This window comes from Prionailurus viverrinus, chromosome A1 (assembly GCF_022837055.1).
Source record: "Prionailurus viverrinus isolate Anna chromosome A1, UM_Priviv_1.0, whole genome shotgun sequence".
NCBI lineage: Eukaryota > Metazoa > Chordata > Mammalia > Carnivora > Felidae > Prionailurus > Prionailurus viverrinus.
The window spans coordinates 109,060,555-109,087,582 of record NC_062561.1 but is presented as its reverse complement, the minus strand read 5'-3'; the positions used below and the strand labels follow the sequence as shown (position 1 = coordinate 109,087,582).

Below are 27,028 nucleotides of genomic sequence, written 5' to 3'. Positions count from 1 at the left end.
TTAAAATACATGGGAGTGTTTGCAAGTATGAGTCTGTTGTCCTTTTTCTGGCCGTTATTGTTCATCATGTCTATTATTTGTTCTCGTGTTGGGGTTTTGTTGTAGTTGGGGTTTTTTTTCCCTTGTTTTTTGAGGGAGAAAGTATGTTTGTCCATGAGGTCATATGTCTTGAATTTTAGGTGTGCAAAGTTTTTGAGGTTTAGGTTAAAGTTGCATTCTTGCAAAGAGGTTTTAGATTTGTTTTTACCCATTGCGTATGTACATTACCAGTCCTGAATGCCTTTAAATTTACTTACATGGTTAAGGTATTAACAGATTTAAAGTACAGACCTGCATGAGGGATGATTTACGTTTTAGATTCTTTTTTTTTTTTTTTTTAATTTTTTGGGTTTTTTTTTTTTTTTTCAACGTTTATTTATTTTTGGGACAGAGAGAGACAGAGCATGAACGGGGGAGGGGCAGAGAGAGAGGGAGACCCAGAATCGGAAACAGGCTCCAGGCTCTGAGCCATCAGCCCAGAGCCTGACGCGGGGCTCAAACTCACGGACCGCGAGATCATGACCTGGCTGAAGTCGGACGCTTAACCGACTGCGCCACCCAGGCGCCCCTACGTTTTAGATTCTTAGGGAAAATGTTTTTTGTTTGTTTGGTTGCTTTCCACCTGCCCCCCGCTCCCCCTTCTCTCAGTACCAAGCAAGTTTTCTTACTGTCTTCCTCTGCAGAGTGGGCCCTTTCCTCCAGACCCCTAACAGTGAGGGTTCAAGTAAGTGGGTTGAGCTTCACGATTAAGTCTCCTGTTGGGCTTCCCATTTTTGGTGGATTTTCTATTTCTTGACTTTCTCACTTCCTACAGCCATCAAAGTGGAGGGTCTAGTCTCTAGAGTTGAGAAATCTGGTAGCCTGTCTCCTGGTATTTGCTTTCACTTTGTTGGCCTTTAGATTTCTTACCTTTGTGCCATGAGGTATGCATTTGCTTGCTTTTATTTTTTTATTTTTATTTTTTTTAAATATCACACTTCAGTTGTGTTTGGAGGGAGATTTGTTAAGGGTACTTAATCCTTCATATATTGTTTGGTTTTTCTTTTCATTTGGTACTTAAAATTTTGAGGCTTAGAAACTCCTTTCCTAGATTTAATTTACTATTTATATTTTGAAAAGCCTTTATTGTGTATCTCTGCTATTGCTCAATAATTGGTAGATATTGGAAGATTTAAGGGTTATATGATATTGAAATTTCACCTAAAGTGGGTGATCTAATTCATCCCTTGAGATAAGGCAGTGTGAAGGGGATGAACTTTTTAGTAGTCACACGTGGGATTTGAGTCCTTACCCACCTGTATGAATTAAGTTTCACGAGACTCTGTACCATGTATCAAAGCAGAAAGAGTAGCTGTGTAATAGGGCCATGTGAACTTTAAATGATATAACTTAAAGTTTCTGGTACATAGTATTGTGTAGTGATTCTGTGGTAGTTCTCCCATCATTTTTTAGAAGAGCAAATTGAATCTCAAGGAGGTAGCATATATTGCTACCTATTCAAAATTCTTTAGTTGTTGAGGTGGTTATTATTCTTCTCTGTCTCTGGATTTTACCGTTCAGAATAGTAACTTATTCTGCCTACCCTCATATTTCTTGAGTACGTATTTCCAAGGATCTAACATGTCTGATGAGAAAGAATCTAATATATTGCCCAGTTTGGCAAACTTTTTGAATGCTAAGTAAACAAAGATAAATATATAATACATTTCCTGTCTTAGGAAACTTGTTAGTGAGATGAGCTTATCTAGTAATAATTATGGTTAATCTGCTTAGTGCTGTAGAAAGGGTAGCAGCTTTCTGGGGCAGAGGAAGGGTTGTTTAAACCGGGTCACGAAGTATGTGGAGGATGCCAAGATGTTAGCAAAGGAGTAATGGGCTTTGTGGCAGTAGGAACAGCAGCATATGCAAAGGCCTGAAGGCGCTGGAGAGCATGTCCTTTTTTTTTATAAAAATAATTTGTTTTTAATGTTTGTTTATTTTTGAGAGAGACAAACAGAGTGCAAGTGGAGGAGGGGGAGAAGGAGGGGGGAGGTACAGAATCTGAAGCAGGCTCCAGGCTCTGAGCTGTCAGCACAGAGCCTGACATGGGGCTCAAACTCACGAAAGGTGAGATCATGATCTGAGCTAAAGTCAGGTACTCAACCTACTGAGCCACCCAGGTGCCCCAAGAGCATGCCCTTTTAATGAGAAATCTAGGTTGTGTACATAGAATAAACTAATTATGATCTGGAGGAGAGGAATGTTTTTCTGGTTATGGAAGAGATGGTAATTGAAATGTGTCTTAAATGATTGGTAGTATTTCAGCAAGTGAAGATAGAATGAGTAGGGTAGCACAAATTAAGGAAGTTGAATATAAGTTACTAATAGGGACCAGTGAATAGTCACATTGACTTGGCCACTACTTTTGAACTCTCATACCTCTCATAACTGAAGCAGACAGACATCAACTCTTTCTGAGAAATCATCAGGAAATTTTGCATATCTCATTAGAGCTTTTATGTGAGAGGGATTTTTGTGTGTGTGGGGAGAAGAATAAAGAAGCAGTTTTCCCAGGCCTACTTGTGTAAGATAAAGTAATAAAAACATTTTGGAGATGGAGTATATGTGGCTTTTGAATATCAGTTTTAATAGTTTAAAATTTATTTAGTAACTATTAGAGGTCCATTGAACAGGAGACATGATGATTTATCTGGGGGATTTATTGGACCATATAGGATGGAATTGGAGAGGAACAGGACTAAAGCATCAGGATCAACTGTTATATATTGTAGTTAGGACTGAAGTAAGACTTGAAAAATGAGTGGTGGTAATGGCAATGAAAGAAAGGGCAGTGTGAGAGGAATTTCTTAAAACAAAAATTGAGAAGTTCTGAGAAATGATTGAAGATAAGATTTGGAAGACAAGCAGGGAAATTAGGATTTTTCATGAAATTTTCACACTTGGGTAACTAGAAATTTTTGATAATAGCAAAGGATAGAACATTTGAAGGAAAACTTGTGGGGGAAACTGAAATTATTATGTATGTGATGTGAAGTTAATTACATGATTTACTTTAGAACATCATTATGCCTTTTTAAAAATAATTTCAAAAAGTATGGTTTAGTCTGACTGGACAGGCAATGTGGTCTTGTATCAGTACCATAAGTGTTGGAGACAGACCTATATTCCAACTCACCTTTAAATTTTTTTTTATTTGTTTTTGAGAGCGAGCGAGCGTGAGTGGGGGAGGAGCAGAGAGAGAGAGGGAGACACAGAATCTGAAGCAGGCTCCAAGTTCTGAGCTGTCAGCACATAGCCCGATGCAGGGCTCGAACTCACGAACCACAAGATCATAACCTGAGCCAAAGTCAGACACTTAACTGACTTAGCCACCCAGGCACCCCACCAACTCACCTTTAATAATGAGTATTTCAATGTGAGAGTGGAAAGTTATCAGTCTCTTTGGAGTTTACTTTGTTCATCTATAAACTAGAGATAGTAATACTTGCTTACAGGACTGCTGTGTGAACTCAGTAGTATGTTTATGCATGCTGGCCCATTTTAAGGCCTCAGTAATTATTAGTTTTCACTTCTTTCTTAAAAGATGCCAGACTTGGGGTGCCTGGCTGGCTCAGATGGTGGAGTGTGCAGCTCTTGACCTTGAGGTTGTGAGTTTGAGCACCACATTGGAGGTAGAGATTACTTAAAAATAAAATCTTAAAAAAAGATGCCAGCCTTACTCTTGGCTGTTGTCATATGTTAAGATGGACACCAAAGAAGAATTCATAACATTTTTGTTTTTCCGTTTAGCATTTCAATGAAATCATAACCATGATTGTTCCCTAAATAAATGTATAATCAGGCAGCTTATAATTGGATTAACTCAGAGGTCGTAATTATTGAATGTGTAGGTGTAGTTAACAGCTGTCATTTCTGGTAAGTGACTTTACTTAGAGGTTATATGTTTATGTGAGTGAGACTATTTCCTGGAAGGAAACTGTGGTCTACGGATCTTTATTATAATGTCATCTTTAATCTTTAACTCATGAACATTGTCCTATACAGACTATTTTCTTGAGGCAGTTTCTTGCAAGAAGTAAATGAATCCTCCTTATGAGCCCGTTAAGACTCCATAGACTGTCAGTAATATGGAAAAATTGGATATTTAATCAGGAATGTGAACATGTGTTTCAGGTAGAAAATTCCAAAGATAATGAAGATAGTATTCTACAAAGAGAAATTCCTGCCAGACAGTCTCGACGAAGGTTTCGGAAAATTAATTATAAAGGAGAACGCCAAACCATTACCGATGACGTGGACATTAACAGCTATCTTTCTGTGAGTATATGTAGGAATAGTTCATGGATTTTCCTTAATTTTTATATATAGTATCTTTAATTTACATATATTTTTGATAATAGCATCACTTTGGGCTTAATGGATAAAATTTTGAGACAAATAAATGTATTTCATTTGTTAAAATACTTCTCACTTGAGTTTGGTAGAAATGCTTGTATGTACCAGTGGAAGTTTTGTTTTACTTTTGGTTTTGTTTAAATAATGTAAAAAAAAAAAAAAAAAAGTTCTTACCATATCTTTTTAGAACTTGTGGATTTTCTTGCCTTTTTATTGCCTGAATAGAATATAGATTTAGAGTTCTAGCTGAGAACTCAGGTAATAGACTCGTTGGGAGCTTTTTTCCTGATAAGCTGTAAGACATGTAAAGAAAGAAAAATATGTCACTTTTTCCCTTGTGATATGAGAGAAATACAAATACTGTGTGTTAGTACAGAAACATGTGCAAGTGTTAGCGATAGGTTTTCACATGCAAATATTGAAAAAAGAGAAGCAGATGAAATAATTAGCTTTTGTCACACCACAAGAAACATAAGCTGTTTCTCCAGAAGTCTTCAGTTTTGTAATTGTAGAGAACTTCATTTTAAACTAAAAAGTATTTGAATCAAGAAGTAAGAATAATCTAAGAAAGACTAAATCCAGGTGTATTTTATCAGTTTTCAAAGAAAACAGTCTAGAGATTGATTGCAAAATATAAAATATAAATATAAAAACAGTCTAGAGATTGATTGCAACAAAATTCCTGAGAGTATGTTTAATTCATTTGGTTGTCAGAAACAGAAATGCTTCCTTCCATGTTAGGAGTAAGGAGGATTATTTAGGGAGTTTTGTTTGGTGGAATAAGTGTTACATTTAAGACAGCTCAAAGGATTTAGCCATGTTTGCCTAACCTCATTGATTCCATACATTCTATTTCCAACAACAAAGAGTTACATGAATTGATCCCCTATTTTTTTCACCACATCCACAGGTACAAAGTGTTCATTTCCTGTTCTTTTTATTTAATCATTTCTTTAAAAAAATAATTTCTTTTTATGTAATAAATTTCCCCATAAAGAATTAATTTAAATGAACATGTTTTGCATTATTATGCAAGTAGTACATGCCTGTTTTAGAAAAATTGAAAGCTGACTAGTCATTACCACCCAGTTATGTAACCGTTGATGATATTTTATATATTCTTGGATAAAGGTTCTTTCTACCTAAAGATAAATATATAAGCTTTTTGGCCAACTTGTAAAACTTAAACATGTGTTCTGCTTTATAACTTTTTAAAACTTAACATGTGTAATCTGAACATCTTTGAATGTTCTTAAAGAAAATTTTTTTACATTACCCTTAAAAGTGTCTCTTTATAGTGTCCTAATACTCCATTATATTAATTGTCATAATTTATTTACTCCCCAGTATTTGGTCATTCAGAATTTTTAGGTTTTTTTTTTAACGCTAATTATCTTTGTGGTTACATGTGTCCAGTTATTGGTTTCTTTAGAAAAGTTCTAAGAAGTAGAATTTCTAAATTAAAGTACCTTTAATTGCATTATTTGGTTTTCCTTATATGAGCTAGAGTGCATAGTTTGTTACTCCAGTCTCAGCTCTAGTGTGTTCTTAGATTATTTTAGTGTCATGTCATGAAGCCTAATAGATTCTATATTTCCTCTAGGTAGCTATAGCTTATGCTCATGTCATTTACTTGTAACTCTCATGTGTGCTGAAAGTTGTCGTCTTGGGGTTATGCTGGCTTCCTGAGTGGACCAGAAAGAGCAACAGGCACACTGCTTGGGATTCAGTCCACTTGATGAGTCTAAGTGTGGCATTGTTGCATTTAAAGGCTTCTATTGCTAGTTTTAAGTACTCAGCCTACTAAGTACTGTCAGGGATTTGGCAGAGGGAAGAGCTAAGTTGATTCAGCGTAGTTAATAACTGTGAGATTAGATTTTTGGTCATGATACTTGCATTTGCTGTTTCTTGAAATAATAGTGTGTGTTTGCTTTTGATTCTAAAAGGGATATATTTCAGGCAACTTGGAAAAGATTATAAGAGCTTTTCATTTACTTTTCATTAAAGTCACCAGTATGTAAAACCTATGTGTCTATTCAAATACCTATATATTGATAGTTGGTCTAGATAAGGATGCTGCTGTGTAGCAAAAATGTTAATTAGTATTTGTGAAAACATCCAGTAGAAAATTGGTTTTATGGCTACTCTGGGGCCCTTTACTTCTTTTGTTCTTCTGTCAGCGATTCAGAGAGATCAAAAGGAAGCCTTTTTTTCTTTTAGACAGTAGCTGAGTTTATCTTTTCATTTGCAAACTATCATCAACCTTTTCTTGCTAAACTGCTGAAGGTCAAAAATTCTTAAAGATGTACGGAATAATTTGTTACTATCCTTTGTCATAAGTATTATTAGTATATAACCTATACATCAAAGTTTTGTGAGTACTAAAGACTTGGCATGTTTTATTCTGTAACTGAACGCTTAGAATGATTGAAAAGAATGGTTTATTTTTATGAATTATTTTCATATTTTTGTCATATATTGCTTTATGTAAAGATGAGAACCATAATGGGAAAGGGAAAGGTTGTTTTTCTTAATGTTAAAAGAGCATTCCTGACAGTTACGTTTTTGAAACTTCTTTGGGTATTCCTCTCAGAGTTTTCAACAAATTTAAATGTTTTCAGATGCTCTCTGTGAGAATATTTTAAGGTTTGGATCTTTGAGTAAGGTGTGTTTCATATTTAGAAATAGCAAAAAGGTGATTGGGAGTAATCAGTGAATAAGATGGGTAATTATGCCAACTGGAAATAGTCAAGCAGTTACAGGAGACATCTGTCTTGACTTCCTTACTTTCCATATGATTGGGGCATTTCATCTAAATCCTTCATGCTTTGGTTGCTTTCGCTCAGAAACTGAGGTTAATATTTGTCTGCCTGTGTTACGGGGTGGTTGCTGAAGTACATGGGAACATGTTTGTACACTCATAGTCTAATCAGTCAGTAATATCTCTAGACACTTCCTTTCAAATGTTTCAAGATGTATACCCTCCTCACCTGTCAGTCTCTCCATGTGATTGCCTTAGTGTTCACTGCCATTCTTTCTAGAACTCTTGTAATAGCATCTCTCATACTACTCCAGCCCACTTACACTGTAAAAGGAATATTTTTTTCATTTTAAGAGATATAGAAAATTTTTTCTAAATTGGAAAGTGTTTCATAATCTCTTCATTAAAAGATACCTAATTAATTACTGTGTCCATGAACCATGAGATCACAGCCTGACTTGAAATCAAGAGCCACTCGTTGAACTGACTGAGCCACCCTGGTGCCCCTATTTTCAGCTTTACTGAGATATAATTCACATATAACAAACACTATGTAAGTTTAAAGTATACAGCATGATATTTGATATACATATTATATTGCAATATGATGACTGTATATGTGTGGATATGCATGTGTTGAAGGCTTAGAAACCTGTTGGTATAATCATCTTTTACATATACTGTTCCTTTTACTTAGAATGGTCTTTTATTTTTTGTCTTTTTGGCAAAAATCTTAATTGTCCTCAAGACTCAATTCCATATCATTTCATGGGAAGCCTCTGTGATTTTGGGGAAGAATTAGGTACACATCTCTGTATCCCATGTATATATTTGTGATCTTTCATGAGACTGTATTGTAATCATTTGTTCAGTTGTCCACCTCTCACATCAAATACTTGCCTTGAAAATGTGAACAGACCAAAAATAAATAAATGTTGAAAAAAAAAAAAAAAAAATTAAAAAAAAAAAAAAGAAAATGTGAACAGAACCATCATCATTGTGTCCTCTGAACTTACTATCTTTCAAAATGAGATTGCCTTTTTGCCCCCATCAGCTTCTTTAGATTCCTGTGTAACTTTGGGCACATTTTGTAACTTTCCTGCATCTGTTTTCATAAGTAATCTATAAATTTATGAAAGGATTAAATGAGAGAATTTATGTAAAAGTTTCTGCCTAGTGTTTGGTGCTCTGAAAAACTTTCATTATGTCAGCAACTTCTATTCCTCTTGTTATTGTAAATACTCAGTCTTTGTTTTTGTTGCTTACAAAATGATTTTCCTATTTATTCTGTAGCTGAGTATGAAATACATCCAAGATATTTAAGCATGTTGGGGAGCCTGGGTGGCTCAGTCAGTTAAGCATTCGGCTCTCAGTTTCAGCTCAGGTCTCCATCTCACGATTCATGAGGTTGAGCCCTGCATCCAGCTCTGTGCTGACAGTGTGAAGCTTGCTTAGGATTCTCTCTCTCTCCCTATCTCTGTCTCTTACCTACTCGCTCACTCTCAAAATAAATAAATAAACTTAAAAAAAAAGTTATTGAAAAGATATTTAAATATGTTAATATAATCAAAAACAAGCTAAAGAATTAGAGCAAAGGGAAAGGAAAAAGAAAATCAAGCTGGCTTGAGGTTAGGACAACCAATAGTGAGCCAACTGCCGCTGTCCTCGCCGCACCCAAATTATTTTTGTAGTGTGTATTCATAGTAGCTCACTCCAAACAAGGTAATTTCTTTGTCCAACCTTAAGAGGTAAAGTGGTTACTCAATGTATATGAAAGTCACTGAAAGTGTGCTTTTCTGTATACAGTAAGTAGCTAGAGTCCAATCAAATGACAACAGGAGATGTCTGCCAAAAACTGATCACTGGTTTTGGGATTACTGATTTGAAGGGCTTCTTTGTGATAGTTAGCAAAGCTAGTAGTTTAGCTCAAGTGTCTTAAAATGTAAATTGCAAAACAGTCCTCGGACATGGGAAGAAAATAGTTTTTATTTATATGTAGTATTATCCTTTTAAATTTCTGGCAAGTTTTGTGTCTGTTTCATAATGAACACAGAATATTTTCGAGGGGTGCCTGGGTGGCTCAGATGGTTAAGCATCTGACTCTTGGTTTTGATTGCATCGTGATCTTGTGGTTTGTGGGATCATGCCCCTCGTGGGGCTCTGTGCTGACAGCGTGGAGTGTGCTTGGGATTCTCTCTCTCCCTGTCTCTGTACCTCTTCCCTGCTTGCATGTGCTGTTTCTCTCAAAATGAATAAACTTTAAAAAAAATAAAAAGTTTGAGATTAGTTGGTTTTTAAATGTCTTCCTCACTTGGCACTAGTTTATTTTTTTAGCTTTCTAGCATCATTATTTTGTTGGAGGTCCTTTCCTTTGGTCCTGTTTTTCTCTCTCCCTGTTCTTAGAGCCTTCTTTACCTAAGGTAATTCTGTCCTTTGATGAAGCAGTTTGAATTTTAACATTTCCTCCTTTTGTCCAGAATGGTATCCTACTGTGCCTTCCAGAAAACAGAGTAAACAACTTATTTAAGAATTCCCTGCATGTCTGTATTTTTTTTATGTAAAGTTGATTGCTGTGTTTTAATTGCCATCAGTGGTGAAAATTTTTCAAATGTAATGAGTTGAATTTTTAATACTGGTGTATATATGTGAAGTTAAATGGTAAAATTAAGGCAGGATCAGTAAGGGGGAAGTATCTTGGTTTCACCAAAGTCAAGCACCAAGTATGCCTTTAGTTAACTTGAAATGAATTTCCAGAATACCAGAGAACATTCATGCTCATTTTTGTGAAAACATCAATAACTGAAATGTAAATAGGGACATTCTTCAAAGGTTTAAAAAAATCTTGTTGGTGTTCTAGTACTTCATTTATGAAATTAGAGCCCTTTTTATTGATTTCTCCTTGCTCCTGCTATATTTTTGAATAAGGAACAGTATGGTTGTTTGGTGTGCTTGTTATCTTGTCTTAACTAGGTCCCACGTTCCTCAGTAGACTACATTTTTTTCTTTCTTGTCCCCTATGTTGCTTTTTACATTCTCAGGCACAGGATAAGCCACTGGTCATGCTTTTCTCTTTCTCCATCATGGCACCTGCATTTAAGTGGAACCATTAAACTGTTCGCAAAAAGACACATGGAAAGAGGGATTTCCATGGAAGCATCATGGGTCATGGTTTTAAATTGAGGGCTTCCTTTTGGTCACCTTTATAGATTTTCTTTCTACAGTTCATTGTTCTAGGAACATATGCAGGTGGTAGGTATGGTATGATACTCTAGAATCTGATTTTAGGTGCACAAATTATAATGAGGCATGCAGCTCTTCCTCTTCTGCACCCTCTTTGATTTCATCTTAAATTTCCTGCTCTCCTGCGGTGCAGGCTGTTGAGTTTGGATTCAGAGCATATTTAGCAAGATTAAGACATAATTGTCAGTACACCTGAATAGGAGGTGATTATTAGGATCAGATCATGTAACCACCTTTATGTTGGTATCCTGAATAATGGCTCTATTCTTGTACTGATCCATGAATGTGACATCTTAAGTTTTTTAGCAAAATGTGTTCTGCTTTGGTAGAGACTGTGAGTGTTTTATTTATCAAGCCATTCCTGTGGTAAGAAATGAGATCCTGCCCCCTGAAAGCTCATCAGAAATTAGAGGACTTTGGTCCACACATATGATTCCTGAAATCTCCTTATGGAGGATGTCTTAGTCCATTCAGGTCGCTGTAACAAAATGCCACAGACTGAGTGGTTTATAAATAACACAAATTTATTTTTCACAGGTCTAGAGGCTGAAATTTTAAGATGAGGGTGCAGGCATGTTTGGGTTCTGGTGAAAGCCTCTCAGCTTACAGACTCTGACCTCTCACTGTCTGCTCACATGATGGAAGGGCTAGGTAGCTTTGTTAGGCCTCTTTTATAAAGGCTCCAAAGTGCTTTTATAGCGGTGGTGCTTTGCACCTTCATTACAGAAGAGGACTATCCTCTCAATTCATGAGTGTCTAACATCTCCAAGTAGGAAAATTCTTCCCATTTGCCTCCTGAGAAATAATGTGTAATTCTTGACAGGAAGTTCTTGTACCTAGTTAGAGGGTGATGAGTCCACCAATGGACAGAGAAAAAGCAAAGGGGTGATACTGTAATCGAACTAAGGACAGATGCCTGCCTGGAGCAGTTTAAAAAAAAATTCTGAAGAAAAAATGCTCATTGTAGAAATGTAAAAACATGCAAGAACATTAAGAGAGAAACTTGCTGTAATCCTCAAACCAGAGATAGCTAGTGTTGCTAACGATTTTTAAATATATCTTGATTAATTCAGATCTTCTAATTTAGATAGTGCTGAATTTTTATATCTCCTACCTTTCTACTACACATGCATTTTTTCCCCAAAACATATAATATTAATATTATATCATACGAGTGTAACATAGGATTCCCATGCAGCTTCTACTTTTTCTCCCTATTACAAACAACTTGTATGAGTTAACTGGACTTGGATTTTTTTTTCTTAGGGTTGATTAGTAGAAGTTAAATTACTGGATTAAGGATATAAAAATTATTTTTAAGGCTCTACATAAGTATTGCTAACTTCTAAATGGTCGTTTTAAGAAATTGTCTTGATCAGTCACTTTTTTATGAACTTCAGGAATGTTGGGAGCTCAAGGAGTGCAGGGTGTGCTCCTTTGGTCTCCTTTGTCTTTTAAGGTGACACTCATTCAAATGGATCTGCTCAGGGAACCAGAATTGGAAAATTGTTTTTAACTTACTTGAAACTTTATGCAGTAGCTGCTAATGAAACCTCTTCTGAAGATTGTTTGAAGCAACTCTGATACGGGGCGCCTGGGTGGCTCAGTGGGTTAAGTGTCCGACTTCAGCTCAAGTCACGATCTCGCGGTCCGTGAGTTCGAGCCCCGCGTCGGGCTCTGGGCTGATGGCTCAGAGCCTGGAGCCTGCTTCCGATTCTGTGTCTCCCTCTCTCTCTGCCCCTCCCCAGTTCATGCTCTGTCTCTCTCTGTCTCAAAAATAAATAAAACGTTAAAAAAAAAAAATTGAAGCAACTCTGATATTAATATATACCAGTGGCCCAAGGTAATGATTTTCAAGAACATTTGGGTTGGAAGAATTATAACTACTGAGACATAGCAAACACATTAATGCTGATTTTTATTGCTTTTTAGTTTGATTTGTTATCTGTTCAGAAACTATGCTTTGTTCAGCATTTGGCTTTTATAGTACTAGAAAATGCATTATTTAAAATTAGAGAAGTGAGGGGCGCCTGGGTGCTCAGTCAGTTAAGTGACCCAACTCTTGATTTTGTCTCAGGTCATGATCTCATGGTTCAGGAATTGGATTCCCACATTGGGGTTTGCACTGACAGTGCGGAGCCTGCTTGGGATTCTGTCTCTCTGACCCTCTACCACTTGTTCTTTCACGCTAAAAAAAAAAAAAAAAATAGAGAAGTGATTTAAAGGTGGTCTCAAATATAATCCACGAATCTTCAGATGGAGAGAATATTCTCAATAGTTGAATCTTTTAAATGAGATTTATTTTTCCACTTATCTTTATATATAGCTCTATTTTAATTATGGGTAGACCTCATTTTTAAAGAAAATACAGTATTTTAAAACTTTACATTAGCTTTGCATATAGTGTATAGCACATTTGACTATTTACTATACACATAGAATGTATTTATTTGCATGTGTGTGTAGGTGATTGAATGAGTGAAAAATGCTTCATATAACTGCACAGTGTAGGGGAAAGTGGAAGCGTGGTGTGCCTTTTTATTGTTCCTTCAGTTTCACTGATTCTAATTATAGAAGCTTACATCACCTTAGTTGGTGATGAAGGCTTCCCTCTCCTTTGCTTTTTCTTCCTTGATCACTCCCTAAGGAAGGATCATATTTCATAGTGCTTATGTGTCCTGCTGGTAGCTTTAACAGAGTTTTCAACAGCATGGTGCTGACCATTTAGTGGACATAGATGATCGTGTGCTGAAGCACACTTTTCTTACAAAAGAATAGGAGGAGAGTGTTGATACTCTGGCTTCCCTGTTTTCAGAAAGGCTGACGAATAGATAGAATGCAATTTGAAATCAGGAATTCCTGAGGGGCACCAGTAATCAGAGTTAACTATGTCTGGTAACTTAATGAAGATTCATTTCAAATGTTCAAGTTAAGCAAGGGATGAGGAAGAGGTGGGAAAGCTTGCTGTGATCTTTTAAAAGGGCTTGTATATTACCTCTGCCATTACGGTAAACGGTCATTCATCTTCCAAAAGGATTAGTGTTTTTACTATATAAATCCATACATTTAGCAATTTATATTTTGAAGACCAAATACATAAAACTGAAATACAGAAATGAGTGGCCTGTTTATTTTATTTTGTGAAACTCCATAATTTTTCTTTTGTTCACATGCTTTTGAGGTCGGTTTCTCTTAAGTTGTGATTGCAGTATTTCAATGTGCAGATGGGAAATAAACGGTATGACTTTGCCTGACATTACTATGACCTGGTTTTTCTTATTGTTGTTTTTTTGTTCTTATGTCTGGAATGTATATTCTCTGATAACTTACCTTTATCCCTAATGACCTTTTTTCTCCTCCTTTTCAGTGTTGTTGCTTATTAAGTACAAAGTATACTTCTAGTTTAGCATCTATCAGAACTTCATTTTTGGCTTTCTATGCAATATGAGTTCAGATGTTTTGGTTTGTATTTTTGTTTAGATATAGTTTATACAGTTAACATACATTTTATATCTTAGCTATATAGCATCTAGATTTTTATAAAAATAACTTTGTAATGCTTTGAAGCTTTCAAAGCCAATATAGGTTGATTGCTTTATTTTATGGTGGTGCAGAGGATCCTCCTGAAGCTAAAGATTTCATCTTATGTGGCTTAGCATTATGGCGTTTGATGTACAGGGGAAATGTATTCTTAAATGGCTATCCTGTGGTGATGATTCCTAGATAATGTGTAGATCAGGGCATTCTCCTTGCTGCAATTGCTTCATTTGAATTGGTAAGATAATGGAATGAGATCACAATAAAATTCTAAAAATGATGGGAGTGAAAAAAATGTTCTTTCACCTGATCATATTTTTAGTGATTTGACAAATTACTGACTATTCTCTTCAAAAGATGTTTATTTCTTCCTTCATTAATGAAGAGGTCATGTTGTTCTTTCTGAAGAAGTAATGTGGTCTGGTGTACCATCAGAGTGCTGGTGGATTCATAGCTGAATATAGGACTTGGCCTATTTGTTTCTTTCATGGTATTGTTGCACAGGGAGAGTCTGCATGCACGATTCGCCATAGGGTTCCCTAGAAGGGCACATAGTATGAGATGATGTGTAGAACAAGGAAAAGGGTGATGTCATCTTCACTTCCAGGCCACACTGAAGGAAAAGAGAATTGTTGCTTTATTGAATTGGTGTTTACAATAGTAGTTTCTAACATATGGCTTTTAGTGGATTGCATTTCACACACAGGGCAGCAGTTTCTTTAAGCAGCTAAGAGATAGCTCTCCCTTGCTCAGCTTGAGGTCCTTCTTTGTGTGCTATCAGCATGATTTATTATAAAAAGGGGGAAACGTGACCATTATGATTTTATTTTTGATTTGGTAATAATTTATCCTGTTGGTACTGTACATGAATGTAATTATTATCTCCCACTGAAACTGAAATACTCATTTAAGTCATGTTACAGATGTTTATGTACAAAGGCTTGTCTTTTAGAAATTTATCTTTAGGAATTGTTGGGCTTCATTTACATACAGTGCCTGCTATCATTTTTCTGTTTTAAAAAATGAGTGATTAAAATTAGATTTTAGCTAATTTATTCTTGAATGCTTAACATTATGATGAAACTCCCAACTCATTGTAGTTTATTTAAAATAATTGAAAAAAATACATTGGTGTTTGAAAATCAGCCTCTATATATTTTCCATGTTTTATGTTTAGAAAGCTACTCACGCCCATTTGTACTTTTGAAATTTAATTTTACATTTAAACGCAAAATTTTTATATGTATTCCTTTGAAATTTTTGCAGAAAACATAATTCTTAAGTTTTATAGAAATCTTGATTCATAAGTGATCACATATTTTGAAAGCATGAGTTGTCTTTGTTCAGAATAATATTTAGCTTTACTAAAGTTAATTGTAGTTTTGTAAGTAACAGCATAATTCAGATTGGCAGCATAGTGTTGTTGAGAAAGTGACTCATACTTTGCCCAGAGGTATTGAAGACCTCTTTTTTGGGGTATGGGGGGGGTGTGTGCTAATGACAAAATGTTTCTTTGACAGTGGAGTCCTTTGTAGTAACACCTATCTCTCAGGTTATAATTTCTTCTCTTAACGTTGCATACCCCTTGTCTTCATAATAGTGTTAAGTTAATAAAGCAAAATAATTGTACTCCTCTGCTTTGTTCATCAGTTGTAAGTCTCAGAATTTTATTGTCTGAAGGTGTACCAAGCATTTTACCGTTGGAAACTGTGTCTTTTTTTCGCTATTGGGAGGCAACATTACCACCTTAAGTGCAAGCTCCTCATAGGAGTATCTGCAGTAGATGCCTTGTGGCAGAACTGTGAAGAGTAAGGGTGGGTACTAGAGGAATTGTGTTTTTAGATTGGACAGGGTGTGGCAAAATTTTTTTTTCTGTAATTTTTATAGCAAAATGAGGTTAATTTTTCATCCAAGCTCAATTTTTTAAGCAGTTATAATTTCATTCTTCTCTTATGCTTCTAAGTTTTACTGGCTTCCTGTGTCTTTCTAGGAATTGAGCATTGGGCTGCAGGAAAGTACCATATTGCATAGATTATTCTTCCTCAGAGGAGTTGGTACATGCTGCAAGTCGGCTGTTGTGCCTGTGATGCAAAAGCTTTCCTTTGCAAAATGCAATTCTGTTGTTTCCACTTAAATGTACTAATTACAGAAAACCTTAGTGCTAGTTTTGATATTTGATGTTAATTTAGAGTATCTTGAAGGTTATACGTTTTAGAACAGTTAATTGATAAATGGGAAGTTTTGCAGGCAGAAATCCCTGAATGAGTAGTGTAACAAATACATGTGTGATATCTGAGAACTGAGCTGCCTTATGTATTTGTAATGCAAGTATCTTACCAGAGCTAATTATTTTCCCTTGGGAGGACAATCCTGTGCTAAATTTGAATAATAATATTAGGAAATCTGCTTCCCAAATAAAGCTATGTATCAATGTACAGAATTAAAAATCAAGATGGATTTTTTAAAACTGAAATAGAGAGTTGCTGCTTGCCAATTTTTTTTTTCTTATAGAATTTAGCTTGCTGACGTGTCTCATGGAAGGGTGTGTGTGTGTCTGTGTGTTCTCAGTAAATTGCTTTTTGGGCTACATCTGCAGATACAGTAGCCAATTGATCTAATGCAGTTTCTGAAGGCTTTCTATACAGGTGATGTCATCCTTTTAGCTCTATTCTCCTCCCACTCTCTTTCCTTCTTATTAGATATTTCATCTTACTGCAGAGCATGGAATCAATAGGAGCTTCTCCTTAGGGAGCTGCTCTGAAACAGGCAAGGACAGTAGGAATTAAAACACTAACATATAGTCTTGTTTTAGCAGAAGATGTAGGGTTTTTGTATCATATCCTATATAAATTTTCAACCAGAAAAGCCAGAGTTAGATCAACATTACTGTCTTACTGATGCATTAGAACAAGAAGCAATACTGCTGAGCTGTAAATAGTGCATGTGAAAAGAGAACATTTTAATTTTGGAGATTTTCAGGCATTCTCCAGGACAAACCTGTTAGAGCATATCTATCTTTTAAGTACCATTTGCTTGCTCAACGGTTGATTTTTCTTCTTTTAAACCTTTGGTGATTAAGAATATCAAGAAGAAACTTTCATTTTAAGGATACAGTGTTCTGGTTTGCTTCTGATGCAGAAGAAATACTGCAGTGCTTGCTCTACAGAATGAAATAAGTTGAAGAAGAGACAAAGCTGTGTTACAGAGAGGAAAGGTTTCCCAGGATCCAGGAACACAGATTTGGTGCATGTTGCCTTATTTGCGCTGATTGATACCGTATTAACTGTTGTGTTACCGCTGTGCATGTCTGTGCCAGGTGCCTGAGGAAGCATGTGTATGTCTGTATGTACTGAGCCAGAAATGTAAACATCTTAATTTGCTGTGATTTGCTTGTTAAAAGTGAACCTTGTGATGAAAACTGTTGCAGTTATTTAGAACAATACTCTGAGCTACTGAAAGCTCCTAATTTCAGTGTGAAAGGGATTTGGAGATCTGGGATCTGCCTTTATATAACACTGCAAATGGCGTATGATTTGTAAAAAGAAACTTAACAGAATTTTGTCATCATACTCATCCGTGTGGCTCTGGTTTGAAAAGGAAACTACCCTTTCCAGCCCAGGAAATGGCTTTTCTTGTTCGCTGTTATGCCAATTGTCTTCAGCCATGGGCCTCCAAAGTAAGTAATGTGTATTATTTTCTTAGAGATTGATATAATCTAGTTATTAAATTTAAATTCTATTTTGAATTGTAAATGAGCCTTATTGTGCTGTTACATTTTCTAAACTGTAAAAATAAGAATTACAAAGCAGTCTTAAAAGCTAAATCTCATGGCCATTTTGTTTTTCAATTTAAAGGAATCTCTAAAGTGTCCTAATGTACCTCTAAGAGGATATGAAAAAACCTTCTTAAAATGTAATGCATTTGAGGTATACTGTCTTCAGACTGAATCATTTGGTTATAGCTATTTCTGTACTTTTCTGTGAGTGTACTCTTTAAGTTGATGGCATTGTATTGCCTCATTTTAAGTGGTTGATGTATATAGCTATGTTAGTCTAATCTCTAGCTTATGCTATACAAATTTTTATCACACAGAAATTTTAGGAAGACGGGGTAATTCTTAACCAGTGGAATATGAAGAAAATTATTATTAAAAGGAACTATATGAAAATTTTTTATAGTGTTCTTAAGCATTTTAAAAATAGTAGTAAGTGAACTATTAGTAGCTTGAGACATTAAGATAGCATCTGTTATATTTGTCATTTTTTTAAAAGCAAACATTAACTCACAGTAAAGCAGAATGCTACACAAAAGGACATGCTAGGTTTTAGGAAAATATACAGTGTAATTTAATAAATTGTATTGTTTATATTGGCTGTTTATATAGATCTGGAATCTGATGCCACTCAAGTTCTCTTTCCTGTTATGTAAATTTGAAAACAAAAACAGAGTAGTATGAATTTTTAGTTTTGTCTTATAAAAACTAAATGTGTTAGTAACATTTTAATTGACTCTGTTAAGATTTCCTTATGGTTTTGTTGAATAGAGACAGGCACAATAGAGGCATTTCCTAGGATGAAATCATGTCTTTGTTTAAAGGTTGTCCTACTGATGGTGACTAAGGGAGAAATACTAGGATAGCGTCGTCGTAGTATACAGTTTTATCTGAAAGATGGCTCACTGCCTATCTTTCTTAAATGCAGCTTCTGGAAAGACATTGACATTCATTATCAAACAACTGATTGAAATGTAAAGAGATGGAAAGAAACATAGGTATACACTTCATTTGTACTATCTGGTAAGACAGGGGTGGCCTCTGTAGTACAAATGCCACCTGTGGGGTCCATGCTTTGTGGATGCTTGATGGCGACACTACTGAGGTTTAAAACATACAGAAGGGAAATGGATGAGACCAAATGAATAAGCTTTAAAGAAAATCAAGAATGAGATATAAGGGTTGTTTTTTTTAGAATAACAACAAAAAATAGACCTTGGTGGTACTGGTAATCAACTTTTAAGATTTAACAAGTGTAGAAGAGCCAAAGGGGATTTAAAAAAAATCAGATTTTAAGGTTTGATTCGATGCCAGCAAATACCATCTGAGCAGGATTCTGTGATTAGTACTTGACTATGTAAATTAAGTATTTATAAAAGAGTACATGTCTCCTTTTCCCCTCCCCCATCTTTCATGTTATTCCTGATGGAATTTTAACTCTGGATTGTGATTAAACACATTAAACCTGTGATTAATTTTTCATACTTGGTACTTTTGATTTTCCAGTACATCCTACTGATTTTTATTAATTCATGTATTTTGCCCACCCTACTACTTGGATTTCATTACTTCTGAATTCTTTTATGTTCTTAACAGAGTAAGTGGTTTTAGCAGCAAGAGAAGGGGGAAAGGGGAGTAGATGAACTTAAATGTTCAAAATGCCTCACTTTATGTTTATAAAATAATTGTTTATTATATAAAATAATAAATCTAAAGTCTTTATAGCACTTTGAAAAAGTTAATGCCTTGTCTTCTGGCATCCAGTGTTAGTGATGAGAAGTCTGGACTCCTTTTAATTCTTATTCCTTTGTCAAGCAATCTGTTTTTCTTGTTGTTTGTGGTTAGTTGTGTTTTTCTTTGGATTTTATTTTCATCCTTTATGCCGTGAAGTTTTACTATGGATTGTTGTAATTTTTGTTTTGTTTTGTTTTATTGGTACCTGGAAGTCTCTCTCAAGCTGAAGATTCCCCTGGGTATTCATTTATGGGAAATTTATTTTTTGAAAACTGCAGTTCTCGTCTTATTGCTCCAGATGTTAGAACTCTGGATCTGTCCAAAATATCTCTAATCATTTGTTTCATACTTTATTTTCATTCCATGCATTTTCAGTCTGATCTTCCAGCTCACTGATTCTCCACTTGTGACCAGTTGCTGTTCTGCTCTTCATCTTTTAAATTTCTAATTGTAGTAATCATTTATGAAATCTCCACTGATGATTTTTCACAACCACCCTTGTTTAATAACTTGTTTTCCTTTTATGAATACCATTCATTTACCTCATTGTTGTCTTAGCTTTTTCTTCACGTTTCAGTTCTTCTCTTAGTTGAGTGTGTGTGGATTTTTTTCAGGAGGTTGATGTTCCTTGAGTGACTGAGAATTCACCTTCCTGGTCTGTGGAAATTGCTTGCCCAAAGGAACTGTTTACTGGATGGAAGAGGCATTACCTCTTTGGCTTCTATTTGCCTTCTCTTAGGTGCTCTTGGGTCACAGGTCAAGGAAGTGCTTCCATTTTCTTTCTTTTTCCTTAAAAAATTTTTTTAATGTTTATTTTTTGAGAGAGAGAGAGAAAGAGCACAAGTTGGGGAGGAGCGGAGGGAGAGGGAGACACAGAATCTGAAGCAGGCTCCAGGCTCTGAGCTGTCAGCACAGAGCCCGATGTGGGGCTCAAACCCACAAACCTTGAGATCATGACCTGAGCCAGAGTCCGTCACTTAAATGACTGAGCTACCCAGGCGACCCCAATTTTCATTTTTACACACAACTAAATCTATAGGTTGTTTTTTTGTTTTGTTTTGTTTTGTTTTGTTTTGTTTTGTTTTGTTTTTGGCCCTTATCTTACTTATCCTGTCTGTAGCTTTTGACACAACTGATCACTCCCTTCTGAACAGACTTTGTTCAGACTATAAGCCAAAGTCTTCACCATGAGTCACTAGACAGTGTATGACTCTTCTCCCTTTATCTTCTGGTACATTCCTCCTCATTCATTGCATCTATTCTAGTTTTCTTGCTTGTCTCAAAGTTGCCCACTCTTTTTAACTTTTTTTTTTTTTTAATTTGAGAGAGAGAGAGAATGTGAATAGGGAAGAGTAGAAGGGGGAGGTGGAAAGAGAGACAGACTTAACCAGGTTCCATGCTCAGTACTGAGACCAACACGGGGCTTGATCCCACAACCCTGGTATCATGACTTGAGCCAAAATCAAGAGTCAGAAGCTCAACTGACTGGGCTAGTCAGGCCCAAAGAGGAAACTGATTTCCTTTTTTCTCAACAAGTCTGTCAATACTTTAAATAAACTTACTATTAAATGCAAATATTGAATGAAAGCAGTGGGGAGATACATGTGTCTTAGAATGGAAAAACTCTAATACTTACTGTTGTTTAACAGTATTCCTTCAAACTTCATCTTTTAGTAAAAATAATGAATTTGAATTAGGCACGCATGCTTCCGCTGTAGTTTGACTTGCCTCAGGCAGAGTGCTGGTGTAACATACCCAAGGCTCCTGTGATTAGATAAAGCTTTTTCCTTTAGGGCTTTTGAGAAATTTTAGACTGTCTCTCTGAAACAGGTTCCAAACTGTGCTTTTTGGGCCTTAGAATCTATTTTTAATTCTCTTTCATTGTCAGCAGATATTTCAAGGACATGTCACTCTCTCTAGTCCTGGAAGCTCCTTTATAAATCTGCTTTTAATTTCATAAGGCTTCTGTCTTCTTGTGCCTTGACTAATGTTTCATGTCTCCATACGTATGTCTTCCATTTCATCTTCTATGATGCTAGAGTAATCTTTTTAAAAAGCAGATCTCTTCTAGTCATTTTCTTGCTTAGAGTTCTTTAATAGCTTTTTTTCTAGTAGAGGAAATCTAAAAATACTACTTCTGGCTCTACGTATATCCCCACCTGAGCCACCCTGATTTCCTTACTGTTTTCTGATTGCATCATGCTCACTCAAGCTTATCTAGATGGGTAGATAGGTAGGTAGGTAGATATAGATAAACATACACACACTTATACATAATAGGAATAGAGAGAGCATGAGTACTGCATTCAAAGGAGTAGGGTGAAAACATAGAAGTTCACTTTCCACTCATTTTCAGCTTCCCGTATAGGCTCTGATGTTGAGAGTTTTTGTTTTTACCTAATTTATGTCACTTTGTACTTGGTTTCTGATGGTTTTAAGTTACATGCTCATTCTTAGCTCTGCTTTGTATGTCAAGTATGTTAGCACTTACCATGTTCTCATAAGGGATTCTAGTAAAACTCATTTTTGACCCTTATTTAATTTTTTCATCATAAAATGCCAGAATGTATACTACTATGTGTATAGCTACCCTTACACAGCAAGGGCTATAGAATTTTATCACATTCCAGTGTTTGTGGCCATTTTTTAAGTGGGAAGGTAAGAGAAAATTACCCTCACATACATGGATTTATATATATTTGTTTTCAGGTTTGAAAACATTTCAAATAATTTATTCATAGAAATAATAGAGGAATGTTTTCTTCATGCTGAAATTCCTTTTGGACTACCAGCCTTGATCTTTGTCTTTCACTAGAGAGTACTACTCTTGATTGTTTGGTATATATTTCTCCAGATCTTTTCTCCCACCCTTAGATAAGTTTGTACCAAGAAAATATGTAATGGTATTTTTAGGCTTTTAAATAAATGAGTCTTACATTTATAATGATAGTTACTTTTTTAATTAGTGTATCAAGGAGACCTGTTCAACTTTGACTATACAGGTCTACCTCATACCTTGAACTGTTGCACAGTATTCCATAATAGGCTAAAACAGTTTAGCCATTCTCCTTGGGATGGTTGGTTTTCTTTAAACTGTTACAGTTTGTTCATAATGAATGTTCTTGTACATTCCTCCTTACACACCTGTATGCTTTTTTAAGATAGATACCGGAAGAGGACCTGTTGAGTCATAGGTGCATGTATTTTAAATGTAATACTTCTTAATGTTTATTTTCCAGAGTGGCTACTCTTCAAATCACTCTCCAGATTGGCTGTCCCAATTCATAACTCCCATTAGTAATTTATGAGAATATTGTGTTCCTCCATAGTCTTGCCCATATTTTGTATTATCCAGCTTTCTTTTTGCCAATTGATGAAAAAAAGTTACTTGTTTAAATTTTTATTTTGCTGGTTGTTGCCAGGGTTCACCAGTCTCTTCCAGCAGCCTTCTTCTCCTGCTGCTGTGACTTAATTGGTCCTGTATTGATATGGCAGAACCAAAAGCAAAGCAGTATTGGGGTCTGCATATAAAGCACTTGCCCCAGGGACACCTGGGTGGCTCAGTCGATTAAGCATCAGACTTAAGATCAGTTCATGATCTCATGGTCCGGAAGTTTGAGCCCCACATTGGGGTCTATGCAGATAGCTCAGAGCCTGGAGCTTACTTAGGATTCTGTTTCTCTCTCTCTCTCTCTCTCTCTCTCTCTCTCTCTCTGCCCCTCCCCCCCCCCCCAACTCCCCGTCTCTCTCTCTCAAAAGTAAACATTAAAAAAAATGAAATTTAAAGCACTTGCCCCAAATTGTTACCTGGACCTACAGAGAACTTTGAATCCATGAAATACACATTTTGGTACGTTAAGTCTATCTGAGACATAACAGCAGCTCTATCTGTCACTGCCCTTCTCAGAAGCTCTCTGTTACCTATTCGGAATCGAAGTTAAAATACATACTTTGTTCGACATTGAAGATTATGCTCTACGTCCAGCCTCTTTTAATGCATGCTTTCTCCTTTATATGTACACAGTCTTCAACAGACTATGTACTTTTTCATAATCTTTGTCTGTATTCAAGCTGAATAACCTTTCCAACCTCCAAATAAAACTTTGATACTGGTCCTCATGGACATTTGAGCTCCAGCAGAGCCCAGAAGTTCAGGTATAAAAAAATGGATAAAGGAACTGTGGAAATTAGGAGAGATTGAAAGACCTGGTAGGCTCCAAGGATCATGGTGAATTGAGATTGCTCATGAAAGGTCAGCTATTAAGTCCCTTCTGGGATCAGGAAGAAAAGAAAAGTCAGAGAAGGTTTAAGAAATTAAGAATTCCTGTGGGAGGAAACTTTTTCCCTTCTGCCTCTTTTGTTAGAAAGGAAATAGGAACTGTTAGGTGTTAGGAATTCACAACTTAGTATCAGGAAACAACTTAGTAGGAAAGAGCAACTGATACATAGTCAGGCTATCTGGATTTCAAATCCAGTTTCCCTTCTTCCTAGCTATGTGACTGTGGGCAACTTGTGTAACTTCTCTGGGCCTTGGTTTTGTAATCTTTGATGATTAAATTAGATGATCTATGTAAAAAGTATGTAGAAGGGAATGTTTGCTAGCTTACATATTTGGCACATGTAATGAGCAAACATTAGCTGCAGTGACCATCATTATTATTCTCATCAGATAAAAAAGTTAAAAGGATTCCTATATGTAGATCTAAATTTTCTTCATGAGGTAGAAAGGAGATGCTGTGTACTTGTAAATCTGTGTGCACTCTTCACTCTTAAACTGTGGTTCTTGAAGGTGGTACCTATCTGCTTTCATCTTTATGTTACCAGCAGAGTTGCTGGTACAAAGTAGAATATAGCGGAGACTAATAGACTCAGATAGACCTGGGTTTGCATTCTAACTCCACTACTTACTTGAGTTAGAGATCGCCTCAGTTCCTCATTTGTAAAGCAGGGATGATAATAATGCCTGTTTTTAGGGTCTAGTGAGGATGAAAGATTGCTTAGTAGATTTTAAGTATTACTACTAAGCCAGGACTTGCTCTTCTGGCTTTGGTTCATTGTGTTACTTTTATGGATGACCTCCTTCTCTTTGGTCTTAACCTCTGTAGGAATCTTGGAATATAGATTATCTCCCACTCCTGACACCTGAACCAATCATCTGACCTTTGAAAACTATTTTCATTCTTTGGCTTTTCATCTACTTCATTCCTGTGTAGGAATTTTTTTCTGTCTCAACAGTAGAAACTAATTAGGAGGAAGATCTTTGACCTGAGACATTCTCCTGTCACTATTTTTGTATTATTATAACCAGTTATAGTTAGCTCATTGATTTTCTGCTGCTTTTTAAAATACACATAGTAGAGCCACAGAATGGCCTCTGAGCATAGCTTTAGTTTATTCCACATTTTTTTGATCATAGCATTTTAATTTGTTTTTGTTTTTTCTTTGTTTTTTGTTTGTTGTTTTGATAGGGAGGGAGGGAGAGAAAGAGAGAGAGAGAGAGAGAGAGAGAGAGAGAGAGAAAGAAAGAGAGAAAAATCCCAAGCAGGCTGCACCCCCGGCTTTGAGCGTGATGCAGGGCTCCATCTCACGACTGTGACATCAAGACCTGAGCTAAAATCAAGAGTCAGATGCTTAATGGACTGAGCCACCCAGACACCCCCACTTTTTTATTAAATTTAAATCAGAGGTTACAACAATGCATCCTTCATCTATCAAGTCTGTTGCCACAGTTTCATGGACATTGCAGAGAACTTAAAGTACTTTTATAACTTTGTTTACTTTTTGCCAACCTTACATTCTGTTGTTAAAACATACTTTAATTGTATGTATGTATTATAAACTTTATGGGAACTTAATGTTACTATTTATGTAGTCACTATTCATGTAGCTTTACCCACACATTTCCTGGTTTTCATTGGTTTTCCTTCTTTCCTGCATCTAGAAATTTCCGTTTGGAATTGTTTTCTTTCTCCCAGTGGATTTTCTTCATTCTAGGTCTGTTGGAGAGTATTTCTTTTCATTTTTGGTTCTCTGAAAATGTCTTTACTTTTGCCTTTTCTTTGAGGACTGTTCTTGCTGGGTACAGAATTTTAGCTGTTGTAGATATTATTCCATTGTCTTTTGGCTTCCAGATTTCTGTTGAAAAGTCAACCATCAGTTTAATTTTGGTCTTGTCAAAGTAATCTTTTTTTCCTGACTGCTTTTAAGACTTTTCTCTTTTTTCCCCCCACCAGTTTTACCCTAGTATGCATACCTATGGTTTTGTAATTATTTATCTTGTTGGTAATTTTTAAAGCTGTGTGATCTGTAACTATATATTCTGTCATTTGGGAAAATGCTCAGCCATTATCTTCTATGCCTTGAATAGCTTTTTTTTTCCCCCCTCTTTGACTCTGGTTATTCAGATGTTAACTTCTCGCTGTATCTCCTGTGGTTTTTGCCCCTTCTCTCCCAACTTCATTCTTTTTTACCTTCATGCTTCATTGTGGATATTTTTTCAGGCCAGTCTTTACTTATTCTTTTTTTAATCTTTCATTATTTTTGAGGGAGAGAATGTGCACACGTGCATGCACCCATGCAGGCGGAGGAGAGGCAGAGAGAGAGGGGGACAGAGGATCCAGAGTGGGCTCTGTGTCAACAACAGAGAGTGTGACGTGGGTCTTGAACTCACAAACCATGAGATGAAGCTGAATTCAGATGCTTAACTAACTGAGCCACCCAGGTGCCCCTCCCCTTTACTTTTCTAATTCTTATCTTAGTTCTGTCAAATCTGTTGAGTCCATGTTTGACTTTTTAATTTCCATAACTTTAATTTTCAATTTTAGATTTTTGATTTTATTTTTGGTTAATACTTATTTGCTAAAGTTATTTTTTCTTAAGTCTTTATAGACTTGACCCTTGAACAGGGGTTCAAGCACCGCTGACCCCTGTGCAGTTGGAAATCCATGTATAACTTTTAAAATATATTTTTTTTCAACGTTTATTTATTTTTGGGACAGAGAGAGACAGAGCATGAACGAGGGAGGGGCAGAGAGAGAGGGAGACACAGAATCGGAAGCAGGCTCCAGGCTCTGAGCCATCAGCCCAGAGCCTGACGCGGGGCTCGAACTCACGGACCGCGAGATCGTGACCTGGCTGAAGTCGGACGCTTAACCAACTGCGCCACCCAGGCGCCCCCATGTATAACTTTTAAGTCCACAAAAACTTAAGTACTGACAGCCTACTGTTGAGTGGAAACCTTACCAATAACATAGTCAATTAAGACATATTTTGTTTGTTATATGTATTATTACAATAATGTAAGCTAGGAAAAAGAATGTTAGGAAGATCATAAGGAAAATACATTTGCAGTACTACAATGTATTGAAAAGATCCACATGTAAGTAGACCCATTCATAAGTGGATCCATATAGTTCAAACCTGTGTTATTCAAAGTGCAGGTGTCTTTACCATGGATTGCTATACTAGAACATGTATGGCCAGTGAGCTGTATCCCCTGAGAGCTAAGAATGATTTTTACATTTTAAGGGGTTGTTTAAAAAAAAAAGTCA

The 27,028-nt window shown here is 36.1% G+C and overlaps 1 protein-coding gene across 7 annotated transcripts in view; it reads left to right on the top strand.

Annotated features, from left to right (window-relative positions):
- RAPGEF6 (Rap guanine nucleotide exchange factor 6) overlaps positions 1–27,028 on the top strand; it is a 192,166-nt gene that overhangs the window by 63,939 nt on the left and 101,199 nt on the right. For all 7 annotated transcript variants that reach the window (XM_047873242.1, XM_047873234.1, XM_047873224.1 and 4 more), the window contains one exon: positions 4,213–4,356. In XM_047873242.1, the coding sequence (XP_047729198.1) occupies positions 4,213–4,356 (144 nt within the window). The remainder of the gene's footprint in view (positions 1–4,212; positions 4,357–27,028) is intronic.